This window comes from Oncorhynchus tshawytscha, linkage group LG16 (genome assembly GCF_018296145.1).
Source record: "Oncorhynchus tshawytscha isolate Ot180627B linkage group LG16, Otsh_v2.0, whole genome shotgun sequence".
Taxonomy (NCBI): Eukaryota; Metazoa; Chordata; class Actinopteri; order Salmoniformes; family Salmonidae; genus Oncorhynchus; species Oncorhynchus tshawytscha.
In genome coordinates, this window is record NC_056444.1 from 50,750,251 (window position 1) to 50,775,050 (window position 24,800).

The following is a 24,800-nucleotide window of genomic DNA, read 5'->3' on the forward strand; positions in this document are numbered from 1 at the left end:
AGTAGTGAGGCTATATACAGTAGTGAGGCTATATACAGTAGAGAGGCTATATACAGTAGTGAGGCTATATACAGTAGTGAGGCTATATACAGTAGTGAGGCTATATACAGTAGAGAGGTTATAACAGTAGTGAGGCTATATACAGTAGAGAGGCTATATACAGTAGTGAGGCTATATACAGTAGTGAGGCTATATACAGTAGTGAGGCTATATACAGTAGAGAGGTTATAACAGTAGTGAGGCTATATACAGTAGTGAGGCTATATACAGTAGTGAGGCTATATACAGTAGTGAGGCTATATACAGTAGAGAGGTTATAACAGTAGTGAGGCTATATACAGTAGAGAGGCTATATACAGTAGTGAGGCTATATACAGTAGTGAAGGCTATATACAGTAGTGAGGCTATATACAGTAGTGAAGGCTATATACAGTAGTGAGGCTATATACAGTAGTGAGACTATATACAGTAGTGAGGCTATATACAGTAGTGAGGCTATAACAGTTGCAAGGCTATATACAGTAGTGAGGCTATATACAGTAGTGAAGGCTATATACAGTAGTGAGGCTATATACAGTAGTGAAGGCTATATACAGTAGTGAGGCTATATACAGTAGTGAGGCTATATACAGTAGTGAGGCTATATACAGTAGTGAGGCTATAACAGTAGTGAGGCTATATACAGTAGTGAGGCTATATACAGTAGTGAGGCTATATACAGTAGTGAAGGCTATATACAGTAGTGAGGCTATATACAGTAGTGAGGCTATATACAGTAGTGAGGCTATATACAGTAGTGAGGCTATAACAGTAGTGAGGCTATATACAGTAGTGAGGCTATATACAGTAGTGAGGCTATATACAGTAGTGAGGCTATAACAGTTGCAAGGCTATATACAGGCACCGGTTAGTTGGGCTGATTGACGTAGTATGTACATGAATGTATAGTTAAAATGACTATGCATATATGATAAACAGAGAGTAGCAGTAGCGTAAAACATAGGTTGGCGGGTGGTGGGTGGGACACAATGCAGATAGCCCAGTTAGCCAATGTGCGGGGGCACTGGTTGGTCGGGCCAATTGAGTATAGTATAGTTAAAGTGACTAAAGTGAGTATAGTTAAAGTGCATAGTGCATTTATGATAGCGTAAAAGAGGGGTTAAAAAAAAGGGGGGCACACAATGCAAATAGTGTCACGTCCTGACCTTAGTTCCTTTTTTATGTCTCTATTTTAGTTTGGTCAGGGTGTGAGTTGGGGTGGGCATTCTATGTGTTGTTCTATGGTTTTGTATTTCTGTGTTTGGCCTGGTATGGTTCCCAATCAGAGGCAGCTGTTTATCGTTGTCTCTGATTGAGAACCATACTTAGGCAGCCTGTTTTCCCACTATGAATTGTGGGTAGTTGTTTTCTGTCATTGTATTAGTTACCAGACGGAACGGTTTCGGTTGTTCTTTTTGGTTTACTTTGTATTGTAGTGTTCAGTTCAGTTTAATAACACTTACCACGCTGCATATTGGTCCGATCCTTCCTACTCTTCCTCAGAAGAGGAGGAAAACCGTTACAAATAGTCCGGGTAGCCATTTTATTACCTGTTCAGGAGTCTTATGGCTTGGGGGTAAAAACTGTTGAGAAGCCTTTTTGTCCTGGACTTAGTAGAGAGAACAGTCTATGACTGAGGTGGCTGGGGTTTTTGACAATTTTTAGGGACTTCCTCTGACACCGCCTGGTGTAGAGGTCCTGGATGGCAGGCAGCTTGGCCCCAGCGATGTACAGGGCCGTTCGTACTTCCCTCTGTAGCGCCTTGCGGTCAGAGGCCGAGCAGTTGCCGTACCAGGCAGTGACACAACCGGTCAGGATGCTCTCGATGTTGCTGCTGTAGAACCTTTTGAGGATCTGAGGACCCATGCCAAATCTTTTTAGTTTCCTGAGGGGGAATAGGCTTTGTGGTGCCCTCTTCACGACTGTCTTGGTGTGTTTGGACCGTTGTAGTTTGTTGGTGAATAGGGAGAAAGAACAGGGGAGAGTGCCTAATGAGGTGTACATTACAAGGCCTTTCTCTACCTGTGACCACCCAGAGACCCGAAGCCTTGTTCGCCTATGAGACGAGAGGCTCCCGGGAAATGCTGGAGCCTGAGTGTGGATGAACATCTGATCTCATCATTAGATCATATTCAATGACCTGTAGTGTCCAGTCATGTCAAGTTATTATTATGCTTAGTTGTGTAATGAAAATGGTTTTGATTGTGAATGGAATTAGTTCACGGCAACCAATTGGAGAGAGTTGATTTCCAATTGCTATTTTGTTTAAGGTGTTGTAAAACCACAGATTGAGGAAATTCAAAAATCTGTGGACCTCACCAACCACAGATGAACAGGGCAAATAATAGACAGAGAGGGTGTGAAAAGAAAAGGAGAGAAGAGAGTGTGAACGACAGAGGTAGTTAGTGGAGGAGTGGAGAAGGAGAGGCTAAACAGGTCACCTGGAGACGAGGCCCCGAGCTGTGTGTGCTTTAGGGAAGTAACGGTCGCTATGGAGAGGCAATGGTCGCTATGGTAACCCGGCGAGCGCGGGTCAGCGGCTACAGGAATGTGTTTGCACACAGAGGGGGATAATGAGAGGAGGACCCCACTGGTACAGTTGGAGAGGGTTGTGAATGTCTGCACCTCTGTGGGGGGGGGTGACAACTGCCACACCGCTGGTGCCATCCCACACTGAAGGGAGGGGGAGCAGGGTGAAGCAGGTTGACAGGGTGAACCCTGAAAATGATATTCCTGTGTGTGTGTGTGTGTGTGTGTGTGTGTGTGTGTGTGTGTGTGTGCGCGCGTACTCCCGTTCAGTTCACTTACTGTGCCCCTGATGCTTGTTCCAAATAGCAGGATGTCAGCATCACCTCCCATTGACAGTTCATCTTCCCTCCCACCAGAAACGCAGACACACACACACACACACACACACACACACACACACACACACACACACACACACACACACACAGAGACTCGTTCCTGCTTCCTAGGCCACTGAACAGACACGCTCACTCAAGCACAAAATGTGAAGTTCAAGCAAGAACATTTAGTCACTTTCCCCACTGCATTTCCATCACATTCAGAGTCAAGCATGATTCAGATGGTTAAACTTACACAGAAACACACACCCCCCGCCCACCCTCACACACAAACACACACACCCCTGCCCTCACACACAAACATACACACACCCCCGCCCGCCCTCACACACAAACACACACACCCCCGCCCGCCCGCCCGCCCGCCCGCCCGCCCTCACACACAAACACACACACCCCTGCCCTCACACACAAACACACACACGCCCGCCAGCCCGCCCTCGCACACAAACACACATACCCCCGCCCTCACACACAAACACAAACACACATTTGTCATGGATCATCAAATCTATGTCTACAGACCCTCTAGTCCTAACATGTATACACAACCAGTGACCTTGTATCCCTGTTCCCGTCTCTGACCCCCTTACAATGGCCTTATGAACCTCCTATAGGCCTTCTGACCCACCCACTGAGCCTAAATGAGCTGTAGCTCTCCACCCTGGCCCATAGAACAGCCCCTGCACCTGACCTTGACCCCAACTGCCACACGACTCCTCAAACCCTCCCTTTGACCTTTTGACATGGTTCAGTTCAAAGGTTGCTGCTGGGACTCCCTATAGATGATCCCTACCATGAATGTCCCCCTAAGTTTTCAATTACGAATGTCCCCTTTCAATCATGGGAGCCATACAGAACGTATCCGTAAAGCTTTGAATGCTTGTTGTGGTATGCAGGTGGTGAAAAGCATTTGTACACGGACATCATGTGGGTACTTTCACACATTTTCCAGTGAGAGAAACAAAAGCCACTGCATTCGCAGGGCAGTGATAATTGATATCTGTCTATGTCCATGTACCATCTCTACATCTCAGCTCCGACTGCCCCACTTTCAACAACGCTGTCAGCTTCAGAAGCTGGCAGTCACACTGCCAGACAGGACCTGGTAACACAGACGTCCGTGCCAGAACTCGGAGTCCCAGTCCAGGAACTGAGGCCAGGGAAAGAGGCCAGCTATCCACTTTAAGCATGGACGCTGTTTCTGAGAGGCTCTCAAGATTGTTTTTGTCACTCTGGTTGAAGAGGCTACGTTCAATCTTGTTTTGAACCAATCACGTTCACCTGTTTGTGATGAGAAAAGTCATATTCTGAAAGCTTTCAAACAGTCAAAATGGTGTCAAATCCCTTAGACGGCGAGCACATATGCCCTGCTTTATGACCTGCTCTAGATTTGAACAGCCTGATATGTCAGAGCTGTACTTTGCCCTCCATCTTTAAAAGTTTGGTGATGCTACTTGTTGGAATAAGACAGGATGTGGAATACTATTCTTAGAATCATCCACCGTGTACAGTAGCTACAGCGCTGTGCCCACTGCCTATATGCCTGTCGTTGCTGCTCTCTTTCTCAGATGTGTAGGCCGCCCGCCCGCCCTCCCCCGCCCTCCCTCCCTCCCTCCCTCCACTCTGTCTCTGTGCCCCCCGCCAGCTCCCCTTTAAGACATCGTTCCGCAGCTTGCTGCACTTAAAGAGCTGAACTGTCTGCTAGTAGAGCAGTGAAATGGAAAAATTTAATCGCATTAAAAGATAAACCTTGTCTTTTCATTTGTAAATTCCTGGGACACGCTTTCCCCCTACCCTTCCTTGCTCTGACACGGCTGGTGCACTTAGAAACACACCATCCCCTTACCCCAACTCCTTCTATCTCCCCTGCTCCTCCACCCAAGAGCAGAGGATCCAGGTTCTCCCTCCCCCCGCCTCTCCTTCAGCTCCGTCCTGCTCCTCTAATTCCATTTATCCTTTTTGAAATAAGACAGAGATCAAAGCAGACTGACCTGGCTTGGCTTGTCCCCGCCCCTCCCCACCTCTTCCTGCTCTCCCTCAATCCAGAGCAGCATTGTCCCGGTCCATGTGTCACTCTCTCTCTCTTTGTGGGACCCTTTTCCAGTTTCATGCCATGTCCAACCACCCCCGTTGTCCTCTGGTTCCCTAACAGGCCCAACCTCCCTGACAGTGCCCCTCTTCACCCCCACCTCCTTCTGGACCGTGAACCTCCTCCCCTCCCTACACCAATCTCCACTCCACCCACTCCTGCTTCCATGGGAATGAGCCACCTGAAGAGTGCTGAGGATTAGCGGTCCAGTTCAAAGACTTGAGGAGTTTTGTGTGGGGGAAGGGCTTTGGGCAGGAGGGGTGGGGGGTGGGGGGCAGGGTGTGTGAGGTGTTCTGTCTCTGGGCATCAGGGAGACTGCCTGCAGCTGTGGCCCAAAGCCCAGTTCTTCTGAGGGGCTGTCCGGTCTGCCAACTCCAATCAGCTCCAGAGCACGGAAGGCCCCCACCACCGGCTAGCAGGTCACAGGCCAAGCAGCCCGACCTTGGCTGACATACCCCGGCTCCACAGTTCTCTATGCCTCACTGGGCATGTGCACCTAGCAAGCACTCTCAGTGGGACTGATCTGTGGGAAAAACAGTGAAGTAGGCATTGCTCCCGAAACATTGATCACAGGAGGGCGTTCACAGTTAGCCTGGCTGACGCGATCCACTTGACTCATATCGCAAGAAGAGCTCTGACACACTGGTCTGGACAGGAGCCTGTTGTAAAATGTAGTATTCGCACATAAATTGTGCAAGCGTTTTGATTGATTGTCTCAAGCATCCCCCCTGAGACCTCTCGTTGTTCTGACAGTTGTACTGGAAGGGGGCTGTGTGTGGCTGTCCATGTGGGTGTTTGAGTGAGAAAGGCACAGAGGAGAACCAACCGGATATAAAGCACAGCCTCCATCATTATGGACAGCATGCAAACAACATCAAGGAGCCTTTCCAGACTGTGATGTTAGGAGGACTTAGGTATCCGCCAGGTTAATTCACAGTTGGGCATTGACTTTGACCTAGTACTATTTCATGGACTTCTTTCCCTTTATCATTTAAAGGATTGGAAACCGTTTTCACTTATCAGGCCTCTACTGTGGTCTCGGGAAATTGGGAGGTAGCCGCAATATATCTTCAGTACCGTCATTTAGTGGGGAAATCAATTGTTTCCCTCAAATTGTACAATCTCACAGAGCTCCCAGTGTCAATGTCCATGGGTCCACATTTGTGACTATTAGATGTGGGATTTTCAAACACACTGAACTTCTAAGAGCTATAATAGTGTTCAAACTATTGTTATTTTGCACGTCATTTTTCCTCCATTTGGTTCACATTCCTACAGGATGGAGTCATGTAGAACACAGCACAATAGATGTAACTTGAAAACAATTCTCCTCTTAGTCCAGTTTTCAATGTCAGCTGAACTCGAATGCTATTGGCGGGTGGGTGGGTGGGTGGGTGGGTGGGGGGGGTGTACACAGGGAGCTCAGTGGTAGCGTGGCCACAAGAGGGGGCCGTCACAGCATCACTGAGAGCATGGCTGAGAAGATTTGACCAACGAACATGATCACCTCAACGTTTTGCTGTTTACATGTGATTCTGTGCTCGTTTTGATGTTTGAATTGGTCTTTGGGGACAATAATACATGTAAATGGAATTGAATCTCAACGTGAGTAAAACACACACTACTTGAGAGGAGCACAGTATCTTTACTCGCGCTTTACTCGATGGGATACAACCGCAGCAAGCTTGGTCAGTCGAAGTAAAACCAACACCTAAACCATCCACCAACCTGACCTAACCCAACCGGCAAACCACCAACCCAAGGTTGCTGGAGCTGTAACCGTGAACAGAAATGCACAAACACTCGTCTCGCAGGATATGTTCTGCAACATGTATATCCTATGAAACAATGTAAAAGGGGTCCTAATCTCCTATTATATCTGCCTAACCATCACCTTATACAACTATAGAAGCATGGCCTCCAGCTGTGTGTCATCCTGAAGGCGTAGCACCACCACCGGACCTGCGACCTGCCACCACCCGAGCCGATTACCAGTGCCTTGTCCTAAAATCATCTGCCACACCACCAGTTGTGGAAACCCAATTGTCATACTTGAGTAAAAAAAAGCTAAGATGTCTCATCTGTGTGAATTTGACCATTTCCCTGTCCTGCTAAGCATTCAAAATGTAACGAGTACTTCTGGGTGTCAGGGGAAATGTTTAGAGTAACAAGTACATGATTTTCCAAAGGAACGTAGTGAAGTAAAAGTAAATGTTGTCAAAAAATATAAATAGTAAAGTAAAGTACAGATACCCCCCAAAAAACGATTTAAGTAGTACTTGAAAGTATTTTCACTTAAGTATTTTACGCCACTGGCCACTACCACCTGTCATATAGGTCACCCACCCCAGCCGATCTGTTTCCATGGTGACGAGCCTCAGAGAACAGGATTCACCTCAGATCCCTCTCCCTCATAATCTCAGGTCTCTCAACCAGCCAGGAATATCTTATCTGCCAATCCGCACTTGGACTAATGGACACACGCAAATAAACACCCACAGACAGACAAACCCAATCGTAGCCATGACACTTTTTGCAATCACTTTGGTGTAATTTTGACAAACGCGTGGTCCATTTTTAACTCAAAACAATCATCTCAAAAGTAATGTGAGCATTACATTGTGAAAAGCAATGACTTTCTATGAACATGTATCGCAATGTGAAACAATGTATTTTATAGATGGAAACACTGATTTCTAGATGAAAAGTGACTATGTGTGTTGTACTTAGTCAACTGAAAATGTGCGTAGAGTTTTGAAACAACAGCCCTTTTGATGATCCGTTGTGAGCTTTGAACTAAGCGTTGTGAAAATGGACCGCCATACTTGTGAAAATTGCACCAAAGCGATTGAAAGAGCGGCAGTCACCTTTGAGATTTTATGCTGATGTTTAAGCCCAAATAGAACAATGGAATTGTGGAACAGATTGAAAGATGGAAAACAAAATACAGAGCTAGCTGCTGACTAGGGAACAATTAATACTGGTGAAGAGCATAGAGAAAGGAGGAAAGAGAAGAGGAATGGAAAAAGGCAAAAAGTAAATACACTGCTCCAAAAAATAAAGGGAACACTAAAATAACACATCCTAGATCTGAATGAATGAAATATTCTTATTAAATACTTTTTTCTTCACATAGTTGAATGTACTGACAACAAAATCACACAAAAATGATCAATGGAAATCAAATTTATCAACCCATGGAGGTCTGGATTTGGAGTCACACTCAAAATTAAAGTGGAAAACCCCACTACATGCTGATCCAACTTTGATGTAATGTCCTTAAAACAAGTCAAAATGAGGCTCAGTAGTGTTTGTGGCCTCCACGTGCCTGTATGACCTCCCTACAACGCCTGGGCATGCTCCTGATGAGGTGGCGGATGGTCTCCTGAGGGATCTCCTCCCAGACCTGGACTAAAGCATCCGCCAACTCCTGGACAGTCTGTGGTGCAATGTGGCGTTGGTGGATGGAGCGAGACATGATGTCCCAGATGTGCTCAATTGGATTCAGGTCTGGGGAACAGGTGAGCCAGTCCATAGCATAAATGCCTTCCTCTTGCAGGAACTGCTGACACACTCCAGCCACATGAGGTCTAGCATTGCATTAGGAGGAACCCAGGGCCAACCGCACCAGCATATGGTCTCACAAGGGGTCTGAGGATCTCATCTCGGTACCTAATGGCAGTCAGGCAATCTCTGGCGAGCACATGGAGGGCTGTGCGGCCCCCCAAAGAAATGCCACCCCACACCATGACTGACCCACCGCCAAACCGGTCACGCTGGAGGATGTTGCAGGTAGCAGAACATTCTCCACGGCGTCTCCAGACTCTGTCACGTGCTCAGTGTGAACCTGCTTTCATCTGTGAAGAGCACAGGGCGCCAGTAGCGAATTTGCCAATCTTGGTGTTCTCTGGCAAATGCCAAACGTCCTGCACAGTGTTGGGCTGTAGGCACAACCCCCACCTGTGGACATCGGGCCCTCATACCACCCTCATGGAGTCTGTTTCTGACCGTTTGAGCAGACACATACACATTTGTGGCCTGCTGGAGGTCATTTTGCAGGGCTCTGGCAGTGCTTCTCCTTGCACAAAGGTGGAGGTAGCGGTCCTGCTGCTGGGTTGTTTCCCTCCTACGGCCTCCTCCACGTCTCCTGATGTACTGGCCTGTCTCCTGGTAGCACCTCCATGCTCTGGACACTACGCTGACAGACACAGCAAACCTTCTTACCACAGCTCTCATTGATGTGCCATCCTGGATGAGCTGCACTACCTGAGCCACTTGTGTGGGTTGTAGACTCCGTCTCATGCTACCACTAGAGTGAAAGCACTGCCAGCATTCAAAAGTGACCAAAACATCAGCCAGGAAGCATAGGAACTGAGAAATGGTCTGTGGTCCCCACCTGCAGAACCACTCCTTTATTGGGGGTGTCTTGCTAATTTCCTATAATTTCCACCTGTTGTCTATTCCATTTGCACAACATCATGTGACATTTATTGTCAATCAGTGTTGCTTCCTAAGTGGACAGTTTGATTTCACAGAAGTGTGATTGACTTGGAGTTACATTGTGTTGTTTAAGTGTTCCCTTTATTTTTTTGAGCAGTGTATATATATCAGTGGAGAAGGAGAGAGAGATGTGAGCTGCTCCGTCCGTGCAAATAGGAAAGCGTCGGGGCAGTCCTCCCATTGGATTATGGGATTATGGTCAGGACGGGCGGTCATTCGAGTGTTGTGGTCGGCACTGACCCTGCTTACAGCCAGATTACCCTGGTGAAGGTGAAATTGCTTCAACCTGCCTCCTGTCACTTACTCTGGCTCTCCCTCCTTTCCCTGCTCCACACTGGCTCTTTCTCCGGCTGGATGGCTGTCTACCGCGGGTCTCCCCACTTACAGTTCACCACACCACCTGTCCACCCATGTCTCCCTGGTCAGACACTAACCTGACTGACTCCCTGGCTTCCTCCTGCTGCCAGAACAGTACATGCCTTGGGGTTGAAGCTTCCTGGGGCGTGAGGACACCGGTCTGTGGGGAAGCCTACCTGGATACCACATACACCAGACGCATCTTCTCCTTGACCACCTTGAAGAACCTGGGAGCGGTTGACGTCCTGTTAGTCCTGACCAGCGCTGCTCCCCCCAGTCCGGCAGAGCTTCGCTAGCTAGCTAGCATCAGGTGATTCCAGGGAGTGTCCGTCTGTCCGGACCAGCAAATCAGAGGTGAGTGACCTTCTGACCTGCAGCCTAAGACCTCTGACCTTCTGTCAGACAGTGGAGCCAGGGAGCCTAAGCCACCTCTGATGCCACTAGCTCCATCATTACTATGGAGTGGTAATGGAGATGTAGTGGTATGGTGTCTCCAGCTGATGGTGGTGCTCTCTCTGCATGTGGGTCTTCTGCTCTTACTGTGCTATACAGAGCTTAGCAACACTTAAAGAATGCACGTATCATGCACTCTACAGCGTCTTTTAGCCTTTCAGACAAACTCTGGGAAGGATGAGACATTGGCTCTCCCACGTTGCAGTTCCACAAAAAGAGCAGGATACGTTTTTGCCGCAACAATAAGGCATCCCGAATCAATGTATATTTTGCCAAGTTTAGAGGGGGATTCCTAAGGGTCTATGTTTGGCACTGTGGTACTCCAGTCCTTTTTCTCAAGGCAGGGAGTGACTTGGATTAGGGTGAATTGAATGTGTCAAAATAACAGGTACCTTATTTTTCGACCACATAGCTGGGACAAATATACACACTGAGTGTACAAAACATTAGGAACTTCTGTCTGTGGAGTCCGAACCGTTTGGGCTACAAACTAATATGTCCCCAGCATTGAAAGACGAGATGCTACACCCCCACCAGTGTCACAGGACTCGTCTGAAGGTATCTGGTACTGGTTTTTTTTTAATTAATGGAAGTATAGAGCTCGTTTTGGGTTAAATATGTGTCCAAAAAACAAAAACATTTCCTTAGATTACTTATATCTCCCAGTTATAGGAAAGACACTTCAAGACCTTATCCCCCCAAAGGCTTAGACTTTTAGAGGTTAACCTGTCTCCTCCCCTTCATCTACACTGATTGAAGTGGGTTTAACACGTGACATCAATAAGGGATCCTAGCTTTCTCCTGGATTCACCTGGTCAGTCTATGTCATGGAAAAAGCAGGCGTTCCTAATGTCCTGTACACTTAGTGTATATATGAAAGCACAGCCCAATGGGTTCTTATCCACGATATTGGTTAACTGATTTTCTAAAACCATGGTAGTTAATCCGTTTTACACAGAATCCTACATGTTCACATGCTTTGTGGTGTCCCCTCCCCTTCACGCCTGATCAGTAAAACAAACAAAAGCAGATTACTGCTCAAGGATTAGAGTTTCACCCCAAAAAAAGGACACATTTACAATTTTACGGTCCTATGGATTCTCTGTTTTTCACAGGGCTGTAACAATTGGGATCAATAAGGGTAGTGTAGTGTTGGTTTTTCTCGTTGGTTTTGGCATGGCTCCCTCTGCTACGCTACAGAGTAATTGCTGAGAATCCTTGCAGAGCGTCTTAGAGATCCTGATGGCCAACATGGGCGGCACTAATGAATCCAATTAACTCCTGTTAATGACCTTTTTGAGGCATTCTGTTCCTCCCGTCTAGTCTCCTCTAATGGCGATGCCACTGACGCACACACACGCCTCATTCACCCAGCCAATCGCCTCTTCTTTTGTTGTTTTAGGCCTACTCTTGGAAGGACAAATAAGTTTGCAAAAGAATCACACGAGTCAATGAGAATGTCTGGCGGCGACATGGGGCTGACTAGGGATTTGTATTTGTGTTTTTCTTTTTACAGATTAGCTGCTGCCTTGCTCTTTCTGAGGTCCAGCAAAATTAAGGCCGTTTATATCATTTTAAAAACGTTACAATACATTCACAGATTTCACAACACACTGTGTGCCCTCAGGCCCCTACTCCACCACTACCACATATCTACAGTACTAAATCCTTGTGTATAGTGCGTATGCTACCATGTGTGTGTATGCATGTGTCTGTGCCTATGTTTGTGTTGCTTCACAGTCCCCCGTCAGTCAATTTCTATTTATTCAAATCTAATTTTACTGCTTGCATCAGTTACTTGATGTGGAATAGAGTTCCATGTAGTCATGGCTCTATGTAGTACTGTGTGCCTCCCAAAGTCTGTTCTGGACTTGGGGACTGTGAAGAGACCTCTGGGGGCATGTCTTGTGGAGTATGCATGGGTGTCCAAGCTGTTCGTCAGTAGTTTAAACAGACAGCTTGGTGATTTCAACATGTCAATACCTCTCACAAATACTAGTAGTGATGAAGTCTACAGTATCTCTGTGTACATCCAAGGGCCAGCCTTGCTGTCGTTGCGCAGCCTGGTAATATGATTTGTTTGTTGACTTGTGATTCATTTTTATTGTTGACAATGATTCAGTGACAGGTATGCAATGTTCTAATGTGATAACAGGTATGCAATGTTATAATGTGATAACAGGTATGCGATGTTCTAATGTGATAACAGGTATGCAATGTTATAACGTGATAACAGGTATGCAATGTTATAATGTGATTACAGGTATACATTGTTATAACGTGATAACAGGTATGCAATGTTCTAATGTGATAACAGGTATGCAATGTTCTAATGTGATAACAGGTATGCAATGTTCTAATGTGATAACAGGTATGTAACATCAGTGTTGGCATGTAGACAGCTGAGGGTGCCTTGTTGTGTTCCCAGGGCTATGGTTGGTTGTGAGGGCCTTGAGGCGTGGTGATACACAGAGGTGGCAGGCAACTCCATGGCGTGGACTGAGCTGGAGCTCCGGGCCGGGCTCAGAGCTGGGCCACACAGGGCCCTACTACCACTCCTCCTCCAGGGATTGATGCTCCTTACATCCCCCTGCCTTGGTGGTCCCCCACAGCCGGCACGCACCCCTCTGTCACCAGGGCAGCCTTTTCTAGTACTATGGGGAATCCCCAACAAGGCGTGTCCTGGGCGACCTGACCCAGGAGCCTTTGGGATGGAGAGAGAGGGCCGCGTGTCCATGTTTTATGAGGACACTCTGGGGAAGTACCCCTATTACACTAACCAGGACCAGCCGGTGAACGGAGGCCTTCCCCAACACACCAGACTGGATGGACACCTCCAGAAGACAGGAGAGGACCTGGCGGCAGCGCTACCATCAATAGGTTACCAGGGCCTGGGAGTACTGCGTTGGGGCCAGTGGTCCCCGCAGTGGGGAAGGAACCGTGAGAAACAGGGCATCTACCTGGAGGGCTCCAGGGCTCTGCTGAGGACCTTCTTCCCTGACTGGACCACGGAGGAGGTGGAGAAGTGGTCTCAGGTAAGATCCTCATCCATGGCAGTTTAGAGTAATAGGAGAAACAGATGTAACAAATGCTATTCAACATCACAGTTGTCTCATAATGATGATGTCATCCCGTTCCCCAGGTGGACTTTGAGGCAGCGTCCCAGTCCATCCTCATGGAGACGCTGTGGGAGGTGAGGAGGCTCCGCCCCAAGGCTCTGTGGGGCGTGACCCCATACCCCAACTGCTACAACTCCGGCCCCGCCCAGTCGCTGTCCAATTACACGGGTCGCTGTCCCGCCGCCGAGATGGCGTTGAATGACGAGCTGCTGTGGCTGTGGAAATGCTGCTCTGCTCTCTACCCCGCCCTCACACTAGAGAAGCTGCAGGGTGGGACCTCAGGGGCCAGACTGTACACGTCCAATCAGATCCGAGAGGCACTGAGAGTGGCAAGCTTGGCTGGGACCGCCTACGACCTTCCTGTGTTCCCATTGGTCAGGAGTGTCTATACATCGACCAATACTTTCCTGTCTGAGGTGAGAGATAGTGTTGGGTGGAAGTAGACGTTACCATGTTTTTGAAAGTGGTTTCTCTTAGTCTGCTGGATCTGTAACCAGTGTATAACTGAGTGATGTTCCATTAGGTGGACCTGGTCAACACCATTGGTGAGAGTGCTGCCATGGGGGCAGCAGGGGTTGTCCTCTGGGAGAAAGATCAAGGTGTCTTCTCTACAAGGACTCAGGTACAGTACACGCCTCTTCAATGTACCATACAGTCAGTCAGTCAGACAATTGTAACTGGGTCCGAGGTCTGTGAATGACAACCATTTCACCTCTGTCTGCCCCCAGAGAGCCTGCTCAGAGCTGGCCGCGTTTGTGCGTGAGGTCCTGGGCCTTTACGCCGTCAACGTGACCACGGCCACCCGCCTGTGCGGCATCTCCCTGTGCCAGGGGCGTGGCCGCTGCGTGCGCCGCAAACCCGAGAGCTCCGCCTACCTGCACTTGCCGCCCTCCAACTTCGTGATGACGCAGGGGAAGGTGGAGGGGGTGCAGGCCACAGGCCAGCTGGACCCTGGCAACCTGGAGGCCTGGAAGAGGGACTTCCAGTGCCAGTGGTATGAGTCCCTGGAGGGGGCTGTCGCCGACGAGGAGCTCCCCAAGGACAGGGCACAGGGAGTCCTTCCCCCCACGCTGAATTCCCCCTTGTCGAATGAGCTGAACCAAGGGACCAGGCCCACCCTCGCTCTGTCAGACCACAGCGGACCATCACTCAAGGCACCTCTCCTACCTCTACTGCTGGTATTAGCCACAGCTCTACGCCTGAACACAGACTTATGCCTGAAGCTCTGACACACCTGTTGGATTATCAGGTCGGGGCTCAAGACACTGTCGTACCAGTGTATAAGAAATGTTTGTGGAACAGAAACTCTTAAGAGGTGTTTCTATTTCCAACAAAGAAATGTCGTGAACAAGAGACAACTATTCTACTTTGGAGACTGTGGATGTTTTTATTGTCTGTACAACTGAGAACGTGAAGTAGATCAAACAAACAAAATATTCTATTCATAGGATTCGTGGTTAACATTGTCATCGTTTCTCGTCAACAGTTTTTGTGTGTTCAGTTCCTAACATTGCAGTACTGGATGTTTCTTTTTACAACTCATTTTTGCTTATTGGCACACTTTTTTTCTCCCCTTTTCTTCTTCACACTACTCAGCTCTACTGCTTACATGGCCATGTTGTGACGGACCTGTATTATGGTTCACACCTTGGTATCCTCAAACGATGTAAACACATTCTACATGCCACTGCAGTCATATCAATAGAAATGACTTCACCGTTCAACATTACCTTTGTATTCTTACAGGTCATGCTATTGCGTTTACAATAAAATCATACCTCTATAAAAAAATGTACTCATATTTTCTATGAAATGTTGTTGATGCAGTCTAGATGTCCTGTCCTGTATCAGTCTAGATGTCCTGTCCTGTATCAGTCTAGATGTCCTGTCCTGTATCAGTCTAGATGTCCTGTCCTGTATCAGTCTAGATGTCCTGTCCTGTATCAGTCTAGATGTCCTGTCCTGTATCAGTCTAGATCTACTGTCTTGTATCAGTCTAGATCTACTGTCCTGTATCAGTCTAGATCTACTGTCCTGTATCAGTCTAGATCTACTGTCCTGTGTCAGCCTACATGTCCAGTCCTGCGTCAGCCTAGATCTCCAGTCCTGCGTCAGCCTACATGTCCAGTCCTGCGTCAGCCTACATGTCCAGTCCTGCGTCAGCCTACATGTCCAGTCCTGCGTCAGCCTACATGTCCAGTCCTGCGTCAGCCTACATGTCCAGTCCTGCGTCAGCCTACATGTCCAGTCCTGCGTCAGCCTACATGTCCAGTCCTGCGTCAGCCTACATGTCCAGTCCTGCGTCAGCCTAGATCTCCAGTCCTGCGTCAGCCTAGATCTCCAGTCCTGCGTCAGCCTAGCTCTCCAGTCCTGCATCAGTCTAGATGTCCTGTATCTAGACGCTCATGTCATCAAAACCACATCCAGGAACAAAACAGACAGCTATTCTTTGCAGCTCATGTAAATTTATTGTGTTAATCTTCTGAAAATATACACTCAGGACAAAGGGTAGCTCAATTATTTCTGTTACAGAAAGATATGTACAGAGGTGCTTTTGATTGTACAGAGATGAAGAGCAGTTAGAGGAGGCCATCTCTTCCTCCCCAGGCAAACATGTGCCCCAACCCCCCAAAAGTCTATAGTCCCACAGCCCATCCCTCCATTCCAGTGCCTTTGGAAAGTATTCAGACCCCATTACTTTTGCCACATTTTGTTGTCTTAATCTAAAATGGATTACATAAATATAAATCCTCAGCAATCTACACACAATATCCCATCATGACAAAACAGAAATACCATATTTACATAAGTATTCAGACCCTTTTCTATGAGACTCAAAATTGAGCTCAGGTGCATCCTGTTTTCATTGATCATCCTTGACCTGTGGTTAATTCAATTGATTGGACGTGATTTGGAAAGGCACACACCTGTCTATACAATCATCTCTGCAGCACTCCACCAATCAGGCCTTTGTGGTAGTGGCCAGACGGAAGCCTCTCCTCAGTAAAAAAAACACATGACAGGTCTGATGAAAACAAGATTGAACTCTTTGGGCTGAATGCCAAGCATCACGTCTGGAGGAAACCTGGCACCATCCCTACGGTGAAGCATGGCTGTGGCAGCATTATGCGGTGGGGATGTTCTTCAGCGACAAGGACTGGTTGACTAGTCAGGATTGAGGCAAAGATGAACGGAGCAAAGTACAGAGTGATCCTAAATGAAAACCTGCTCCAGAGCACTCAGAACCTCACACTCGGGAAGAAGGTTTACCTTCCAGCAGGACAACGACCTGAAGCACACAGTCAAGACAATGCATGAGTGGCCTCCAGACATTTCTCAATGTCTTTGAGTGACTCAGCCAGAGCCCGGACTTGAATCTGATCGAACATCTCTGTAGAGACCTGATAATAGCTGTGCAGCAACGCTCCCCATCCAACCTGACAGAGCTTGAGAGTATCTGCAGAGAAGTATGGGAGAAACTCTCCAAATACAGGTGTGCCAAGCTTGTAGCGTCATAACCAAGAAAACCCAATGCTGTAATCGCTGCCAAAGGTACTTCAATTTTATTTTTAAATTAGAAAAAAAATCTAAAAAGCTGTTTTTGCTTTGTCATTATGGGGTATTGTGTGTAGATTGATGAGGAGAAAAATATTTTATCAATTCTAGAATAAGGCTGTAACGTAACAAAATGTGGGAAAAGTCAAGGGGTCTGAATACTTTCCGAAGGCACTGTATATCCAGTGTGAGGTTGCTGCCTTCTCGTCTAGGTGGGGCTTCGGCAGATCTGATGACATCTGGTAGCATTCAAGTCCTTCATGGTACAAGCCAGTAACGGCACACTACATGTAACGGCTGTCCACAACCTCCCACCATGGCAAACACTATTTAGGCAAAATAGATATGTTCGATATCAAGAACAGGCCTACCTACTTAGTACCTACCTACCAGCCAACCTGTGAAATCACAGAAGGTACCACAGTCTCCTAAAGCGCAACATATTATCTCGGGATCGGAGAGCTCCGCAGGGAATGGCTTTCGGTTGGTAACAGGTACGTAACATGACATCTGGAGGGACTGCCATTTATACGACATAAGTACTCCCACACCCTCACATGTGTCTCGTCTCACTAGGTTAAGCAACCTACCTAAGAAGTGACTAACATCTAAACCATCTCATCTGTTCCTGAAGCTCACTCTCCATACGAGAGAGTGCCCCCGTGTGGGCAGCAGCAGTTAGTACAATCTGAACCAGGTGGGTCGGACGGCAATAAGAGAAGCATCAAGTGCTCCGTTTCCTTCAAGTTCTGTCAGGGGGAGGGGTTTGAAGCATGACGTCTACATGGGGAGAGGTGAGGTGAGGGGGAGGAGCGGATCATCCATGAAGCTAGCATGATTAGTAGCAGTGATTCCAGGAGGGCGGTATGGAGGGAGGGGGGTCGTTAGGTTAGAAAAGGGTCTGCAGTGGAAGAGGATCTCTGGGGGAGGGGTTTCCAGGGGGGGAGAGGGGCTACTTGCAGATGGCCTCAAGGGCATCCAGGGTGCGCTTGATGTCCCGGATCTGGGCGGCCAGAGTGTGGATGGGCTGCATAGAGCGGTCCAGCTCCTCACAGCGCGCCATCAGTGTGTACATTCCCTACGAACACACACACACACACACACAACAAAAATCAGGACATTATACTTATGACGAGAAGCATCTGTGACTGTCGATCAGTATTCACTGCTCATCCTTCCCTTCATGTCTGGCCAAGCGATCTGTTCTCTCACCTTTATGCTCATGTCCACAGACTCCCCCAGGCTGTCCACAGAGTCTCTATAGGTCTGGATGTAGCCCACACTCAGCGCTGTCATCTGGACACACACAGATAAAGACATACAGTATATCGCAGACACTAATTCTGGGCAACATACAATTAGAGCATTACTAAAAGGACAGAAGGGAGATCAGAAGTATTTGAGTGAGTGAGTGTGTGTGTGTGTGAATCAATAAATGAATTACATTTTATTTGCGTGTCACAATTGCCAGCTGGCAACCCATCAATTGCGGGATTAATTGACACGCAAACAAATATTACATTGATTCACAGTGATAATTCTTCAGACGTCGGGGGCAGCGCATAAAGAATGGACAATTAATCAATAGATCACTAGCCACTTTAACTATGCCACTTGGTTTACATACTCATCTCATATGTATATACTGTACTCGATATCATCTACTGTATCTTGCCTATGCTGCTCTGTACCATCACTCATTCATATATCCTTATGTACATATTCTTTATCCCCTTACACTGTGTATAAGACAGTAGTTTTTTTGGAATTGTTAGTTAGATTACTTGTTCGTTATTACTGCATTGTCGGAACTAGAAGCACAAGCATTTCGCTACACTCGCATTAACATCTGCTAACCATGTGTATGTGACAAATAAAATTTGATTTGATTTGATTTTAGATAATAGTAGACAAGGTTATCCAAGCAATAAATAACCCAAGAGCAGTACAAATGTAATACAGAACTAAATACAGAAACGTGTGTGTGTGGTGTGAACAAACTGCGCTCACGTACGTTCTGGATGGTTCCGTTGAGGCTGCGCATCATTAGCTCCACACTGTGAGCGACTTCCTCTGTGTGTCTCTGCAGGTCCACCAAGACAGCAGGGTCGATGGGAGGGATGTCAACCGGCCGCCGCGACGACGACCCACGACCTCTACTGCTGATGGAACCCGAGCAGTCCGCTGGACACAGACAGATAAGACACATGCACGCACACAGACCGGAGATTACGTTAACCCACAGTCTGCAAAGCAAACCAAATCATCCTCCCTCATCCAAACCGCTGTGTGAGTCCTTCCACCCTTCCTGCGGGTGCTAATCTAATCACTAGAGGAGAGGGGAAGGGTGGATTGATTCGTTTTGGAACTCGGCCTTCAACTGCAACTTCAAAACACTGACGTATCACTGAAATAACACCAGAAATGGCATTTTGTGGATTAGCATTTCACTGATCACCAGGGTCGTATTCTGGCTCACTGTTAGCAAAACGTTTTAACAGAAAACAGAAATGTCTTACTAAACAAGTTCAGATGGTCTCCCTGTTTCTGTTCTTTTAATTTACATTTTTATTTTTATTCTGTTTGGTACCTAATGAATACGACCCTGGTGACTAATTAGCCAATCTCCCATCCCGGGCCCCGCGGTGCTGGTACTCACAGTCGCAGTCACAGTCCAGGCTGGGCTTTGAGCTCATCTTGATCTTCTGCTCCAGGTTGCGGCAGATGAAGTGGGTCAGGTCCCCGTCGTGGCTGACTGTTCCCTCCAGCTCCAGGGCAGAGGAGATGGTGGCCCTGCGGCCCTCTGGCTGGCCCCCCCGACCCCCACCCCGGGCCCCTCCGATGCATGCCTGGCTGATCTCGTCCAGGCTCTTGCTGTCCTGCATGCCCCGGACGATGCGCTCCCGCTCTGGGACGTTCCGCACGCGCACCTGGGCCATGACGTGGGGCGGACAAGGGCTGTTGCCTGACGACTCCCCCCCCTCGGCTGGGACAGAGCTGGGAGCTGCTGCTGAGGGCTCCCCCCCCTCGGCTGGGACAGAGCTGGGGCTGGGAGCTGCTGCTGAGGGCTCCCCCCCCTCGGCTGGGACAGAGCTGGGGCTGGGAGCTGCTGCCGAAGGCTCCTCTGTAAGCTGACGGGAAATGGCAGTCTTACACATATGACAATCCTCAAGATCCTCCGGACATATGAATATGCTGCACTGCTCAATGGATTCAAAATACACTTTGTTGATAACTACTTTATCTGGGGAAAATGTACTTGCTACGATTGTGATATATTGTCTCATCCAGCTATCATAAGATTAATGCACTAATTGTAAGTTGCCCTGGCTGGCTTCTCCGTTTTTCGGCAGGACAGAGCAGATACGTCTGGTAAGACGAGGGGTGGGGGTGTGTGTCTATTTGTCAATAACTGCTGGTGTGCGATGTCTAATATTAAACAAGTTTTGAGTTATTGCTTGCCTGAGGTAGAATACCTCATGATAAGCTGTAGACCACACTATCTATATTATTCGTAGCAGTCTATTTACCACCACAAACTGATGACGGCACTAAGACTGCACTCAACGAGTTGTAAAAAGGACATAAGCAGACAAGAAAATGCTCCATTTGGCAAAGCTGACATAACTCCATCCTCCTGATTCCGGCTTACAAGCAAAAACTAAAGCAGGAAGTACCAGTGACCCGTTCAATACAGAAGTGGTCAGATGACACAGATGTTACGCTACAGGACTGTTTTGCTAGCACAGACTGGAATTTGTTCCCGGGATTCATCCAATGGCATTGAGGAGTACACCACCTCAGTCATTAGCTGCATCAATAAGTGCATCGACGACGTCGTGGAATAATGTGTCCCTGAACAAAGGAGGGGAGGGGTTAAAATCAAAAGTAACAGTCAGTATCTGGTGTGGCCACCAGCTGCAGTAGGTACTGCAGTGCATCTCCTCCTCATGGACTGCACCAGATTTGCCAGTTCCTTCTGTGAGATGTTACCCCACTCTTCCACCAAGGCACCTGCAAGATCCCAGACATGTCGGGGGGGGGCTCTAGCCCTCACCCTCTGATCCAACAGGTCCCAGACGTACTCAATGGGATTGAGATCTGGGCTCTTCACTGGCCATGGCAGAACACTGACATTCCTGTCTTGCAGGAAATCATGCACAGAACAAGCAATATGGTTGGTGGCATTGTCATGCTGGAGGGTAATGTCAGGATGAGCCTGCAGGAAGGGTACCACATGAGGGAGGAGGATGTCTTCCCTGTAACGCAGTGTTGAGATTGCCTGCAATGACAACAAGCTCAGTCCGATGATGCTGTGACACACCACCTCAGACCATGACGGACCCTCCACCTCCAAATTGATCCCGCTCCAGAGTACAGGCCTCGGTGTAATGCTCATTCCTTCGATGCTCATTCCTTCGATGATAAATGCGAATCCGACCATCACCCTGATGAGACAAACCTGCGACTCGTCAGTGAAGAGCACTTTTTGACAGTTATGTTTGGTCCAGCGACGGTGGGTTTGTGCCCATAGGCGACGTTGTTGCCGGTGATGTCTAGTGAGGACCTGCCTGACAACAGGCCTACAAGCCCGCAGTCCAGCCTCTCTCAGCCTATTGCGGACAGTCTAAGCAGTGGAGGGAGGGATTGTGCGTCCTGGTGTAACTCGGGCAGCTGTTGTTGCCATCCTGTTCCTGTCCCGCAGGTGTGATGTTCGGATGTACCGATCCTGTGCAGGTGTTGTTACACGTGGTCTGCCACTGCGAGGACGATCAGCTGTCCGCCCTGTCTCCCTGTAGCGCTGTCTTAGACGTCCATACTGGACATGGCAATTTATTGCCCGGGCCACATCTGCAGTCCTCATGCCTCCTTGCAGCATGCCGAAGGCACATTCACACAGATGAGCAGGGACACTGGGCATCTTTCTATCTGTGTTTTTCAGAGTCAATAGAAAGGCCTTTAGTGTCCTAAGTTTTCATAACTGTGAGCTTAATTGCCTACCGTCTGTAAGCTGTTCGTGTCTTAACGACCGTTCAACAGGTGCATGTTCATTTATCAAGCATTGGAAACAGTGCTTAAACCCTTTACAATGAAGATCTGTGAAGTTATTTGGATTTTTACAAATTATCTTTGTAAGACAGGGTCCTGAAAAAGGGACGTTTCTTTTTTTGCTGAGTTTATATGGATAGTCACTCTACAAATTACCTCGACTAACCTGTACCGGTAACCCCTGTATAAAGCCTCGTTACTGTTACGTACATTTGTGATACCTTTTGATTAATGCAATTTTTTAAAAACTTTTGTTTATTTAGTAAATATTTTATTCACTATTTCTTGAACTGCATTGTTGGTTAATGGCTTGTAAGTAAGCATTTCACAGTAAAGTTTACCCCTGTTGTATTCGGCATATGTGACAAATACAAATGAGATGCGTGTCTGCTAAATGACTCATATGTAATTAAGTACTATTCTTGAGCTGTTGGCTCTGGCACTTTAACATGAACAATTATGTACAGGAGCAGTAGCAGTCAGTATGGCAAACTCACCTCAGCTGAGACTTCAGCCTGTGTGTTTCCTGCATGCTGCTCCTTGCCATCCTTTTCACACTCCTCTTCCACCTCCACCTCCTTTTCCTCCTCTGTTTCTGCAGCACAGAAGCTAGAAGGCTTTGTCTCAGACTGCTTTTTATCTGCACTGTGAGTGTCCCCCTCTGGGGCTGTGTCTTTGGATGGAGTGCCTGTGTGCTGCAAGTCTCCAGACAGAGTCTCGTTTAGGGGCATACTTGTTTGGGAGGGTCCAGTGAGGGACATGTCTTTGGGGGGCTCGTGTGGGTCTGGCTCTGTGTCTGCTGTGCATGTGGCAAGGGGGAGGGAGGGATGTGCTGGGAACATGTCGCTGTGTTGCTGTGTGTCTGAATGGGTTGTGGAGTTGTGAGAAGTGTCTATGGGGTTTTCTTGTCCATCGCATGCGCTCTCCCCATCCACACAGTTCTCAGTCTCATCAAGGGATCCCTGCCCAGGACAGGGCACCCTACCCCCAAACTTCAGGAGCTGTGCAGAGGTATTAGGGGCGTGGGTGTACGGGCCATTCACATTACCGGATCCAGGGGAGCCTGGTGTATCCACCCCATTGGCTGCTTCCGGCACATCTGTGCCAATCACAGGGAAGAGGCTCATCCCTCCACCTGCTGCATAAAATACATGTCAGATAACAACTGACACACTCTTCTCCCTATGCATACAACTGGGTCTGACTCTACAAATCATTGCACATCAACTTGCTCACCCTGGGCTCCAGTTGTTCTTTGTTAGTGGGGTTTGCGTCCTTTTTGCTTTTAAGAGGGGTTGGGAGAAAGACTTCAGAATTTTGTGTGATATGTTTTCTATTCATGTTTTGTACCTGGTTGGATAGCACATCTCTTGCTGGTAATCTAGCCAGTTTACAAGCATACATCGATAGACCCACCAAATTGAACTGTCACCAATACAACTGTTCAGCTCAATCCAACAAACACAAGAAAACAATAATGATCAAAGGTCGAGTGACTGCACAATACGCGATATAATAAGATCTTTAACCACCAACAGCCTGTGTTTATATGACGTAAGTTAGCTAGCTACAGTAGCTGGCTATCAGTGTGACTAGTAACACCTAGCTAGGAGCAGGAAACAGTAAAACTATTAGCAGTTAGTACCATCTGATTAACGATGTATAAATAATAAATTACGGTCCCAACATCTAGCAAGCAAGTTGACATATTGCTGTCATTATCAGACATAAGCTTGCAATCAGTCACATGACGTTAGCTCGCAGTCTAGCTAGCTGTCGATGCTAGCAAGCAGGCCTCTGAATTTTAACTTGTTCCCTTTTTATTCCGTGTCAAGAGTAACCACCTGGCAATGAGTGATAGGACTTATTTCGATTTCTTACTTTTAGAAAAGTAAAATATTTGTCCGTTTTTAGCATAACCAAATAAATGAACACTTACCACTGTTGTTCTTTCCTGGAGATGTAAGTCAAGCAGGAAGCTGGGTCGAGTCCATTCTGTAAATTCTTCCATACAACCTGTAGTAGAAAACGCAATAGTTCCGCATAATGATGGATCAAATTATAGGCATAACTCATCACAGTAAATATCTCACATGATGATAATATGCAGTAGTAAGATGTTTTGTTTCATATCTATATTTCAAACCAATAATAATTGTAATTACTAAAGAATTTCAGAATGAAGTTGTATTTAATTGAATTCAATCAAGCAGAGTAAATCATGCCTGTGTATTTAGGGACAGATTGAACTTTACTAGGGAGGGGTTGTGTGTTTTGCTTTGGGAGGGTTGTGTTTTTTGGGGGGTGGCACAGGGGACGGTAGGCCTTTTTCCCCTCGCTCTTATGCTCACATTTATATTCGCTCTTATGCTTTTCCAACAGTCTTGAAAGAGTTACCCCATATGCTGAGCACTTCAAAGTCTTCAAAGTAGCCACCCTTTGCCTTCATAACAGCTTTGCACACTCTTGGCACTCTCTCAACCAGCTTCACCTGGAATGCTTTTCCAACAGTCTTGAAGGAGTTCCCACATATGCTGAGTACTTTTCTTTCACTCTGCGGTCCAACTCATCCCAAACCATCTCAATTTGGTTGAGGTTGGGTGATTTGTGAAGGCCAGGTCATCTGATGCAGCACTCCATCACTCTCCTTCTTGGTCAAATAGCCCTTACACAGCAAGGAGGGGTGTTTTGGGTCATTGTCCTGTTGAAAAACAAATGACAGTCCCACTAAGCACAAACCAGATGGGATGGCGTATTGATGCAGAATGC

At 47.4% G+C, this 24,800-nt stretch overlaps 2 protein-coding genes across 3 annotated transcripts; one reads left to right on the forward strand and one right to left on the reverse strand.

Annotated features, from left to right (window-relative positions):
* The first annotated feature begins 9,705 nt into the window (after nucleotides 1–9,705).
* On the forward strand, nucleotides 9,706–15,212 carry si:dkey-72l14.3 (Glyco_hydro_56 domain-containing protein). Its single transcript, XM_024375283.2, has 5 exons — nucleotides 9,706–10,209; nucleotides 12,737–13,343; nucleotides 13,451–13,843; nucleotides 13,951–14,049; nucleotides 14,156–15,212. The coding sequence occupies exons 2-5, from the start codon at nucleotides 12,798–12,800 to the stop codon at nucleotides 14,654–14,656; spliced, it is 1,539 nt and encodes a 512-aa protein (XP_024231051.1). The 5' UTR covers nucleotides 9,706–10,209; nucleotides 12,737–12,797; the 3' UTR covers nucleotides 14,657–15,212.
* Nucleotides 15,213–17,044: 1,832 nt separating this feature from the next.
* Nucleotides 17,045–24,116, reverse strand: borcs6 (BLOC-1 related complex subunit 6). 2 transcript variants are annotated; one of them, XM_024375285.2, is made up of 7 exons: nucleotides 23,971–24,064; nucleotides 23,268–23,313; nucleotides 22,529–23,169; nucleotides 19,642–20,113; nucleotides 18,997–19,166; nucleotides 18,195–18,278; nucleotides 17,045–18,060 (listed from the first exon to the last, which is right to left on the reverse strand). In XM_024375285.2, exons 3-7 carry the CDS (start codon nucleotides 23,156–23,158, stop codon nucleotides 17,935–17,937), a joined length of 1,482 nt encoding a protein of 493 aa, XP_024231053.1. In that variant the 5' UTR covers nucleotides 23,159–23,169; nucleotides 23,268–23,313; nucleotides 23,971–24,064; the 3' UTR covers nucleotides 17,045–17,934. The 2 variants fall into 2 exon arrangements, with proteins under 2 accessions (XP_024231053.1, XP_024231052.1); XM_024375284.2 differs by lacking the exon at nucleotides 23,268–23,313 and having other exon boundaries at nucleotides 23,971–24,116.
* Nucleotides 24,117–24,800: the final 684 nt, after the last annotated feature.